Genomic DNA, 12,363 nt, shown 5'->3' with positions numbered 1-12,363 from the left:
TGTTTATACGTTACGCGACGAGCTTTAGTTGTGTACGGTCCTGGTCTCACTAGAGAGAACTATTTCTGTTAAGTCACGTCTGACACTTCGGTGCTTAAATTGTCCCCTAAAAAGAACAGAAAATGAAATGACACGGAAATCGCAAAACTGAGTTGCCTTGCGCAATTTTAACTTGTGGCGAAATTTATACAAAAACACCCGTGTACTTAGATTAAGGCGCGCGTTAAAGAGCGCCGATGGTCAAAATTAATCCAAACGGCGTAGTTTACATTTATGTCGTAGTAATTTCACGCGAAGCCACATCTTTTTTTCTTTACATTATCTTGAGCGTTTGTGTTGCGTTGTTTAGATTGACAGAAGGCAGCGGACATTAGTCGTATGAAAAAGCGTACTTCGATCCCGTGAAATAACCGGACCTTTGTTCCATTACTGTCGTGAAAGTAATCAATCGAAGAAATTTCCGTGTTGTACAGTTACCTTTGTGTACTGTTACTGGAATAAAAACAAGCGTGTGCGTGTTAAACGTCTCCGTAGCGCTAAAGCGCTGTCAGCCACGTAGCTTTCCTCAGTAAACCGAGAAACTGTCCTACATTTCATGGAGAACTGAATAAGAAATGCGAATGAATATTTGAGCACGCAGTGCACAAAGTGCTTTTTCAACTCATCGTGCAGGAATACGGGCTTTCTTTTTGTTGAGGGGCATCCAAATGAACAAGAAGTAAATAGTTAGTTTTGTCGCGCGATACAGCAGTGCGTAGTAGGTGGAACACAAGCTAAACATGTACAAATAAAACAACAAGAAAACGTCACCCATTGCGAGAACGCCGACTGTCGCCGAAGGCGAGCAACCCGTTCGTTGGCAGAATGCGCTTCTCTCACAAGTAATTGTAACGTTCGGCGCGCTTCGTGCATTAATTCGGGAACAAAGAGCGCACATATTACCACAAAGCTGCAGTCAACGCATTTTGTTTGCCGGAAATCGGGTCACATCGCTCACAACGAAGCGGTGTTGCGCACGTTTGTATATGCGCCGACAACCGCCTATCCACACTAGCGCGGCGACGGCGCTGCCACCTGTAGCCCGATCTCGCGGCGAATAGGTATGAGCTTCAAAGTGAGAAGTTCTTCTCAAGCAAGACATCCTATAAATGCGAAGGCGTATTTATCACTTAGTGTAACCTTCACAATGTTAATGTTGTAACAGCAGTGTTTTAGCTTTTAGTGGAGGCAAAGTGCAGCAATTGTTCGCAAGCCAATGGTGCAAACGTAAACTCACGAACAATAAACGATAAACAAAGACAAAATAATGACAGCGTTCTCACAATAATCAAGTCGACCTCTCAAAACGTCATCCGGTTTGTCTAGAGCAGTTCAACGTGAGTCAAATTAACAAGAAGTGTGCTACTCTCAATGCTCTGGCATGGTATGACGCCCTTTCAAAGTATTACGCACAGTATAGTATATTCGAAACAAAAAAGTGACGCCGACCAGTCCAAACAAAACGTTTATGTCATTTCGGCTTCCAGCACCGAAGCCTTGTTCATAATTAATGCACCACCAGAAATGGTTCGTTTAAATGGGTTTGAGCAATCGTTGCAAAGAGCGTGCGTATATTGGGTTTTGATTTCCGTCATTATGATTAACTGAGTTAGGAATGCTCTGCATGATAAGCGATTCCACATGTAGCCGAGATAGTATCATTTTTTTCTGTTGCGAAGATTATTGCTTTGTCCCACTCAATCTCGTGGTCATTCATGACGGCGTGTTTGGCCACAGCGTCTCTCTTTATTTGTTTCGAATGTACCCTACCGGCCAGATGGGATTCTGTCATGATCTCGAATACAGTATAATCTAGTATATCAGTATGACATGGTATAGTATAATATAGCATTACGCGCAGTATAGCGCAGTACTGCCACAAGAACGTCAGTGACTACGTGTATATTTGACAGCAATTTTTTAAGCGCTCCTTGTCTCGTTGCAGGCAACCATGCTGCGCGGTGCTCATTCAAGGCCAGGGCAGCAACTGGCAGTTCTGCAAGGAAGAAACGTGATACGTAGAACTCAATACAATTACGACGCGAAAAAAAAAAAAAGATGCTGCGTAACTCCAAATCTACACAGTTAAAGCTATTGCATTTTTTTTTAATCTTTATTGCGATGCAGATTTGCCCTTAGGTCACATTGCTTGTTGTATGTGTATTACATGTGTGCTGTAAGGCCTGTGTTGTGAGTGAATTGAATCAGTGTTTTGTGAAATCTGCTATCCTGTATCCCATGGTGGTGGCACTGTAGCCGAGGCCGGCTTGCATTAGGAGAGGGAAGCGTTCGGACTGCAAGCTAGCACATGTCCTTAGTAGCTGGTATGCATCTACCTCCATAAATAAACCCACCAGCAGTAGGGACACGTAGCACACAGCGGTAAGACTGGCAACTTGTATGAGCGTGCTGGTAATTCCCATGGCTGACTAACTCAATGAATCAGATCCACTTCTTCTTGAGGCTCAAGTTAAGTTTTTGTGCGACATTTCGGCAAGTAAACGTGATGGAAATCGTGACAGAGAAGACAAAAGCTGCGTGAAATAATTATGAATTGACATCTCGTGTCAAAACCTCGTAGGTAATATATCATTTGGTGCTTATCATGATGCCAGAATAAACACGATTCAAGTCAAATACGGTTTCTCTCACAGCGGGTGCAATTTCAGCTTGCTGTAGCGAACAGTAAACAGTTTTACAGCCCTAAAGATATCTGTGTTAGTTTTGGAGCATAAGAGCATCCTTAAGAATACGCTTTTCTTTTACTGTGCACTGAATTCAACAGAGAGCTAACTTGCTGCAACGCGTTTCTCAAACTTGACTGCTATGCACACACAAACAAAAGTTATTTTACGCTAGAACTATTCACGAGAGAAGGTGTCAGCTGTGAATTATGACTAGAGCAGAGTTTCCACACAGGACTGTTCGTACAAAATAGTTAAGGAACAAGTTTGACAAACGCAGCGCTGGCGTTTGTCAAACGTGTCTTTCTTCGTCCTCGTCGGCATCTGCGCTGTTCCCTTCACTATTTAGGACTCAATTAGCGAACGCAACCGACCACTTGTGAACCAGGAGCCTCGCGTATGCCTCTGCGTGTGATGTCCCTTTATTTCATAATTTTCATCCATTAAATGAATACAAATATTTCACTACATTCCCTTCAAGAGCAGTGTACACATTTTTGGAAGAATGAAACAATGGGAATTTTCTTCGAGAGGCTCGTTTCTTTACTAGACACCACCAAATGAACCCAACAGACAGGCCAAGGAACGCATGTGTGTCCCCATGCTTTTCATGATATAATTGCACGTTGTTTTAATTTGGCTATCATATTTCTGGACGCATCTTGTTTTTTACCAGTTCTGTAGACTATAGTGAATGTGAAAGAGCAAAATGCATTGATTGGTACACAAGTTGAACCTCGTAAATTCTAATAAACGCGTCTTTATTTGACTTCAATGGGCTACGCAGTGCTCCAGGCGATCAATCTTGGCTGGAACACTCCTCGCCATTTTGTTGTTATTGTAGTACGACTCTTTCCTCGCGCCTCTCTTAGAGCGAACGTGTAATAATCCAGTGACTGTACCTGTGAGCTCCACTCTTGAAAAAGACCGGTCCCCCGTCAAAACGTCGAATAAATGTTTTTTTTTTTTTGTACACGCGCCTGCACTGCATGTCACTCACTAATCACCGACTATATATATATATATATATATATATATATATATATATATATATATATAGATGCTGAAGTGAAGTGGACGAACGAACGAAAAACGATGCTTTATTGCCAACGTTGCGGCCGGGGACCGGCCTTCGTCAGGGCACACATGTGCCCTGACGAAGGCCGGTCCCCGGCCGCAACGTTGGCAATAAAGCATCGTTTTTCGTTCGTTCGTCCACTTCACTTCAGCATCTATAATTCTACCGAATCCAGGAAGACCTTCTACATATATATATATATATATATATATATATATATATATATATATATATATATATATATATATATATATAGAGAGAGAGAGAGAGAGAGAGAGAGAGAGAGAGAGAGAGAGAGAGAGAGAGATGAGGGAACACATGCTGAGGAACAAATGAACATGAAAATACGGGGTCGGTCTAAAATAAAACCAGATACTTGAAGCGAAACGACAGCGGCAGCACGAAAATGGGAGAGAGGGCTCACCGAGGTGTTGCTTGTTTATTCCGACGTCTTTTTTTTTTTCTTCGCAGTTACTTCCTTTTGCGGCGTGTTCTCTGCGAACAACTCTGACGTTTTCCTTTTGTCTCTTTGCAGACCGGTTTTGTTGAAATCTTTATTTTGGTTATATATAAGTCTTCTTTCACTCCAGCGCTTCCGGATGCCACTTCAGCTTCCGTGTAGAGAAGCTGGCACCTGTTACGCACGCTTTCAAGAATGAAAACAACGCGAAACAACAAATTGAAAAAAAAAATGTTCGTCATGTTTTCTCGCGCCTCAGTAATGACGCTACTGTTGCGTAACAGCCCACTTCAAAGTGCATCGAGCCGAGCCACCTTCAATCATTACGCTCATTCGCTCACTACGTGATTCACGAGGTCTGTGTTGCGAGTCTTTCGATTCACTTTCCGTGTTTGCTCGTTCGTTCTTTATTCTGTTTTCTATCGAAAGAAAGTTCTCGATCGTGACGTACGAGGGAAAGAGAGCACGATCGACTTGAACGCTATCTTTTGGGAAGGAAGTGTTTGCGCTCGCACGTAGGTATAGCTTGTTGGTTCAAGTGTAGTGAACACGTTGCGGCAATTAGATGCGTATCGGCTTAGCCAATTTACCGCTTCGATAACATCGCTCTAATAGATTTCACCGTCAAACATGACTGAGTGGATAAAAAATAAACGGGCGTTGGGTATCGAAGGGATTATTCGCGCTCTGCGTCGGCTGCATGCCCGCGTGCTTAAAGTGGTGTCACTCGCTTTTCATATCATAGCCAGTTCTCTTGTGGAATACCGCGAACAAACTGAGGGAAAGGGAACAAAATACAAAAGGAAAATACAACAGGAAAAGAAAGCTCCGAAAAAGCTTAACGAAAGATTTGCGGCGCATACTGAGAATCAAGTCTTGTTATTTTTCTCGATCCTCAATTTGCGCCGCATATGTTTCGTTCAGTGCATGATGCATCAACTTGCCAAGCATAATACTTTGTTAAGGTCCAAGAAAGCCACGACAAAAGCTCTCGGTGTCCCTTATGCATTCACCTAAGACGACACGAAGGCGAAAGCCATTTTCTTCCCAGTCGATGTATTGCTCCTACCCCGCCTCCCTCCGAAAGCGTTCCGCACCGAACGTTTTGCACTGCCTTCAGGATCGTAGGCATTGCAAGGTTTCTGCGCCTCGCAAGGTTCTGCACAGACTCCGCGATCGCCCCGCCATTGGCCAAGAGACGATCTAATGTGATGACGTGATCATGGGACTTCACGTGACGTCACAGTTTTTGGCGATATGTGGCGTTATGGTGACATCTTATGGTAAAGTCATCACGTGATGGTCATTTTTCGCATCAGCCATGCTGACGTCGACGCCGATTGGTGTTGCCTAGTGCCCATGAAAGTACCGGATCTTATTTTTTTTTTAAATGCTACTTAGGTTCCTTAATCGCTTTTCAATGTGCCCCTAACTGGGCAATAAGTCTACTCCAAGCATGGTTTAAGACGGGTTTCCGAGTAAGTTCCGGATAATTACGCTAATACGCGAGAACTCCATCTGCAACGCATAAAGAAAACGATGTAAACACATGACAAGCGTTCCCAGTGATGGCCCTGCTTATGAGAAGAGAAAGGGACTTCATTCCAGTACGAGTATCTTGTGTAGCGACATGAGACGTATGGAATTTTTGTCTAGACAACAGCATCGACTGTGCTTTTAAGGCGAAATCCTTAGATGCCTCATCAAACGGAAAAAGTGACCGTTGGCGAGGCGCAAACATGAGTGATGCAAAAATCATCATCATGTGATGACGTCGCAGTTATCCAACATTTGTGATGTCACATAACATGACGTCACATAGTGACGTCACCACTCGAAATCATCGCATGGTCAAAGGTGGGCCGATCCTGGAGGCAGTACAAAACCATATGAGGTGCAGAACGCTTGCGATGCCTCCGGTCCTGCGCTGTGAAGCTATGTGTGTGCGTGTGTGTTCCCCTCTCTTTCTCTCCTTCTTTACTCTTCTTTCGATCTCCGCCATCCCTTCCCCCTGTACAGGGTAGCATACCGGTTATGCCAAACTGGTTAACATCCCTGTCTTTCCTCTCTCCCATTGTCCTTCCTTCCTTCCGATCCTGGAGGCATTGCGAAACCACATTAGGCGCAGAAAGTCTACAGGGTGTGTGTGTGTGTGGGGGGGGGGGGGGGGGGGAATAAATAAGTTGACCAAAAAGAAGATGATGGCTTTCGCCTTCGAGTCGTCTTAGGCGAATGCGTAAAGGACCATGTGATTTTTCTAATAATTTCCGACATGTTATAATAATGGTTAGTTACGAATACTGTGCAGCGCATAATTTTCAGCGCCTGTCTCCTGTATTTTCTTCCTCATTCATTCATCGTAGCAAACCGGTCACTCGCACCAGGTTAACCTCCCTGCCTCTTCCTTTTCATCTATTTTTCTCTCTCTGTTGTGTAGGAGTAATTGCTTTGGTTTCACGTACGAACACCAGAATACGATAATGAGGCATGCCGCAGTAGCGGACTCCGCCTGAATTTCGACCACCTAGCTTTCTTTAACGTAAACCTAAATCTAAGTACACGGGTGTTCTTGCATTTCGCCCTCGTCGAAGTGTTGCCGCAGTGGCCGGGAATTAAACAAAATAGGACATAATTATTAGCGTAACGGGGACAGGACGAGAGGACAGAACACGGGACCGCACTAAGCTTCAACTAGACTATTACATTCAGCGTGCATGCATACACACATAAAAATCGTGGACTGCATGCGCACAGGAAGCCCGTTATTAATGATCAGAAAATTCATAACCACCTGTGATATCAAAATTCCGCGCAGATAATCAGATTTTTACGCATGCATGCTTGTACGTTGAATGTTATAAAGTTTAGTTGAAGTCTAGTACTGGCACGTGTTCTTTTTTCTCGTGCGCTAGTAATTATGTTTCCTTTCCGCAGTTGTGCGTCTCTTCAGTTGTTAGTCGGCGTTGGTGGTGTCGTGACTTCTTTCTTGTGTCCGTGTTTGCGCGCCCCGTCTTTTTGGAATGAGTAATTATGTCCTGCTCTGCTCGACACCAACCATCCCAGCTATCTGCAATAAAGGGGAATCAAACCCGCTCCCTCGAGCTTCGTAATCATCGACAAAAGTTAGTGAATGATGGATGAGTGGTGCGTGGCTGTGTCTATCGAACTATAAGAAGTACAGTCGGCCAAATCTCTAACTAGCGTGCGCGAGCGGCAATTTTCTGTGTGTCTTTGCCATATGACTGAATTAAGTTCCAAAAAGGGTGAAGGCAAGTGCATACCCGCAATAAGCATGCCCACAAAACAATTTTTTGCAACCTCGTTCCATTGTATGGCTCCGACGCACAGGAGCGTCACCTTTGGTAAAAGATTTGGGTGGTAAAAGATTCAGGTGGTAGTACTTGATGGTGTATCGTGCCATGCAAGAAAAAAAAACGAGCACATCGACATGTTATTTCGCACCCTACACTGATAAGAATAAATTCAGAAACTTCTATTCCGACAACGCACGTAGTTCTCTTCTATCTTTTTTTTAAGCAGTGACTCGGGAACGTTCGGAATTTCAATCCGATTCAGATAAAGAAAAATGCGTTTGACGTCGACAGCACAACAACAACAACAACAACAAAAAAGAAGTGATCGAGAAGCGTTATTCAACATTCCTGAATCGCGATGGATCGACAGCATCTCAAGAATTCGGCATGCCCACGCACGCATTTCTGGCTGCATTCCTTCCTTCGCGAATAAACGTAGAAGACACAGGAAGCCTTACTTTTGAAGAGAGCGATACTAGACGAAGCTTATTGTTGTGAAAGCCACACGAAGTCAAGCGCGCTTAAAAACGATATTGCAGACGAAACGCCTGGGCGCGCCATACATTTGAGGTATACGCAACTTGTCTGCGTAGCTATTGACGTGGAAGCAGACAGACCGTCCAACACTCGCTAGAAAACTTCCGAGCCACACAGAACTTCAAGCACAGTTTCGAAATAAAAATAATCAATACAAGGAACTCAGTCTTAATAGTGTCTGCGGAAAGCGCAAGTGTCGCGGTTTCAGCCAGCACGGGCTTTATGTACGCTATATGCCATTGGGCACCCGCCACGGTGGTGGTTACGGTGCTCGACTGCTAACCCGAAGGTCGCGGGTTTGAATCCCGGCCACGGCGGCCGCATTTCATTGGAGGAGACAGAAATACTAGAGGACCGTGTACTTAGATTTAGGTGCACGTTAAAGAAAGCCAGATGGTCAAGATTTGCAGCGCTCCACTATACACGGCGTCTTTCATAATCATATCGTGGTTACGGGACGTTAAACTCCAACAGTTATTATTATTAGCGGATGGCTATTGGAGCAGCCAGGGCTGGAGGGGTGGGGAGAGTTCGTCCCCCCTCCCGAAATTTTTCTATTTTGCATGTACACGCACACATAGAAACACACGCACGAACATACATGAAAGTTGGTTGAACAGCCCCTCCCCCTTCCCCCTCGAAAAAAATTTCTGCCTACGCCCCTGCGATAGGCACACTGCTCGGCAGAATGAACTACAACAAATAGAAGCGTACTGCGAGGTCTCGATACCTTTGTACCACCCCATGCGAGCCTTCGTTAACATCAAGGATTCCAGTTCATTTTCTATACGACGACCACAGAGAAACCGGGCGGTGAACAGTTCTCTGTTGTGACCATTTGCGCATGCGCGATGAATACTTCTATCGCTTTGCGACACGGCTTCCTCATTTGGAGACGCGATTTATTTTGCCATTCACGTGAACTAATGGTAAGAAAGAGACCGCAGACCCTGAGCTAATGGTAAATTAAGCAACCTTGTTGCATTAAAGCTACGGGCCTGGCAACAACTTTTCAGCATGGGCAGAAAACGTTGCCGATCTGTTGCCGATCGGCAGTCGAGGCTCCCGAGAACACGCGAGCCAAACATTATAGCGCCGCACGCGGCCTGGAATTTAGAGTTAATTTTCAAAATCAGCTCGACAAATCATGCCGTATACCCGACGGACCGCGCCATATACCCAAATTCGCGGCCATTGGCTGGTTTGAGCATCGTGGGCTGCTTAGTAACCGAGGCCGCCGCGGGAGGCCGCCACGTGCCCGCGTTCACACTGAAAGTAAGCCGCTCCTTCGAAGAAAAAAAAGGAAAAGTGCTCAAGGTCACGACGCGCGCTTGACGGAACTTCTTTCCCCCGTGCCATTTCTCCCCGCTTATCTTACAGCGCGTTCATCGTGAAGAGAGAAGATAGGAAGCAATTACAGCGTGCGACAAATTTCTAACTTCGCTCGTACTGGACGAAATAAAAAAAAAGATTTTGCGGCGTTCTGTTCGTGATGCAATAAACTCCTTCAGTGAAGTCATTCGATGGTAATTTGGAAAAGTATTGCAGGGCCCCTTTAAGTTCCTTTACATGACTTCTGGTTCAAATATTTCGCTACACACTATCGCTTTGGTGAAGGCAGTACCGTGTTTAACAAGACGTTGGATGTGCGCCGTTTCGCGAGAATTTCACAATATTTTACGTTTTTAGGAATACTCACTGCCAGCAGATAACTATTGCATGTGATCTGAATGAATCGTTGAATTCGGTTTATGAAGAAATATAGCAGGACTTACCGTACAATAATTAGATATATATTTACTCTAATTACAATAAATTGCTGTGAAATGCACTATAACTTATTCCAACACTTCTACTTGCTTTAAATTTGGTCTCCAGAACCTTAGCATCAAAGTATGTAAATTTCACGTGTTTATGGAAAATCGATCATAATTCCTGTCGTGAAGGCTTATGTGCAATAAACGAGGTACGCTCTTTCCCTTGTTCACTCTTTCTCTCTTCATTGTTACTTTCTGGCCCTCCCCCAGTGTAGGGTAGCCAATAAGGTGCAGCGTTGTTACCTCCCTGTCTTATGTTTTTTCTCCCTCTCGTCTATAGTTCGCCTATTGTTGCAAAGTCGGCTGTGCGTATTTAGTGTCCCTGGAATACGCGGGTACATAAATAAATATAGGAGAAGTGTGCAGAAGCCATCTGCAATAATTATGGAAGTAAGGAAACAGCCGAACCGTTCTAGAAAGCTACTTGCTTGATTAACATAACGATGCGCTTGAAGGAGTGTGCCTGCTGTAATGAAAATATTAAGCCGTGTTTCTCACTTCATTACACATTTCGGTAGAGAAGGTGTAGTCGTTAACTAGTACATATCGTAGCGTTAGCATAGATGGCTATGCGTATAAGCTGATATAAGATATTCGTGTTATCTTCAACGAAGCAAGCTACGGCGTAAAAGGCGACTGTAGTTTTCCTTAATTTGGTGCCGTTAATGGCTGATCATAACGCAGTTCCCGCTTCATTAGGAAACGTAAGAATACCAGGAACATAGCCAGCGGGTATAAGTGTTCTGTGACTAAGCCATAAATTGTATCTGTGGTTAACTCTTTCTTAAAAAGCAACATGGTGTGAGCACATATTGACGAGATAATAATTATGGCTTATCGAATCGTTTCTGCTACTCTCTCTCGCTCCTTGCGTTCTGCAAACTGTCCCCATGTAGGTGGTTCGTTGGTTTGCCGTTATGCCCCACTAACGTTCAATAGTAATGTTCGACTGAATATGGCGTGTCATAAGTGAGTGAATAGACGTTTCCTGCTGAATTATTCTTTGAGGACATTATGCCTAAACGGCGGTCGTTGTGGGGAAATGTATGGCTTCTATCATATCGGCTTCCTTTCGCGGCAATCGTTTTTTTTTTCTCTCTCTCTCTTCAAAGCATGAAAGAATGCTCAACAGTGTTTTCTTTTATCACCTGTCTCACAGAGAGCTTTCGTTTTTCATAATCCAAACTGGTATGCGCACCTACTTTGGGCATACGCATTGGTAAACGAGGCAAGCATTCTAACGTTTGAAAGCGAAATTGAAAATATTTTGCATATTACGTATCTCCCATTGCTCTATCAATTGCATCAGTAAAACAATACACGCAGTGCGTGTCTGTACGAAAATCCTGCATTTCCTAGTTAGAAGAAACGCCACCCGATGTCGCCGAGATCTCTGCGATTTCTACCCGGCTTTCTGGCATCAAGCTAACAAATTAAAACTTGACCCGTTGCGCGAGGCAATAAAGCTCTGATACGCGCTAATGTGTTGGCGAGAGCACTAATTTCTCGGCACACACAGTTTGTTCTCGGAGTTAGGAAGAATTATTGAAAATTTTTAATTATAACTGAACCACTGAGATTACGACTCACCTCAATTAGGCTCCTGATCTGGGACAGCTTGACGCGAGAGTAAGATAGCGCGCATGCCATGGCTTTGAATGCCGGTGACGACGGGCTTTTGGAAGCCTTCCCAAGCGCTGCGAAGGTCTGCGTTTAGTGCAACATACAAAGAAAGCAAAAATATTGTGCAGACGGCGTAGATAATTTCGTTTATTTATTTGTTTTAGAAACTAAACTTTAGAAACAATTTTTACAAACAAAAGTGGGCAAGGGGAACCTGTGGCGATGGGGCGATGAGCGAGGCGCGCCGAAAATTGTTGTTCGACACGTATTTCATCCATGGACGCGATGCGCCAGAACCCAGCCGTATACGACTTCACTGTAAAAATAACGCGTAAAAAGGGTGTCTTTTTGTCCCACAAAAATAATCATCTATCTCGCGTGCCTTTTATTGCATTATCGCCGCGCGCCCGGCACTTCCAGGAAACGAACGTCGTGCGCATTATCAGCGTTACATAATTCTATTTTTTTATATAGATAGTAAAATGACGAGCGCCGAGTTTTCAAGAAGAGAAACGCAAGAAAGCCCATACGACGCATTTAATGTTGTGGAACAGTTAGTTTAGTTAGTTAAATTGGATTTATTGGCGCAAAAGCAACTGAGGCTAAGCTGCGCCAGACACAGGGTGTTTTGTAGTAATCAGGACATTATATGTAATTCTAAAGCCTATGTAAGAAGCCGCTGTCTTTTAGGAAATCAATGACATTTGACAGGGGAACCAGTGCATCATCTCCTAGAATGAGACTCGGGTGCATAGGTATCTGATGTTTGTACAGTCCTCTGAAGTACTTTTTTCTTTCTGTTTCGCCATGT

General features: G+C 44.1%; 1 protein-coding gene across 1 annotated transcript in view; it reads right to left on the bottom strand.

Moving 5' to 3' along the window:
• Nucleotides 1-1,897: 1,897 nt before the first annotated feature.
• Nucleotides 1,898-12,363, bottom strand: part of LOC119406989 (uncharacterized) — a 58,118-nt gene continuing 47,652 nt past the window's right edge. Inside the window, exons 5-6 of the mRNA XM_037673813.2 lie at nt 11,520-11,636; nt 1,898-2,035 (exon numbers count right to left, since the gene is read on the bottom strand). Of these exons, the coding sequence (XP_037529741.1) occupies nt 2,009-2,035; nt 11,520-11,636 (144 nt within the window). The 3' untranslated portion in view covers nt 1,898-2,008. The remainder of the gene's footprint in view (nt 2,036-11,519; nt 11,637-12,363) is intronic.

This window comes from Rhipicephalus sanguineus, chromosome 10 (genome assembly GCF_013339695.2).
Source record: "Rhipicephalus sanguineus isolate Rsan-2018 chromosome 10, BIME_Rsan_1.4, whole genome shotgun sequence".
Classification (NCBI taxonomy): domain Eukaryota; kingdom Metazoa; phylum Arthropoda; class Arachnida; order Ixodida; family Ixodidae; genus Rhipicephalus; species Rhipicephalus sanguineus.
This window is presented reverse-complemented; position numbering and strand designations above follow the sequence as displayed.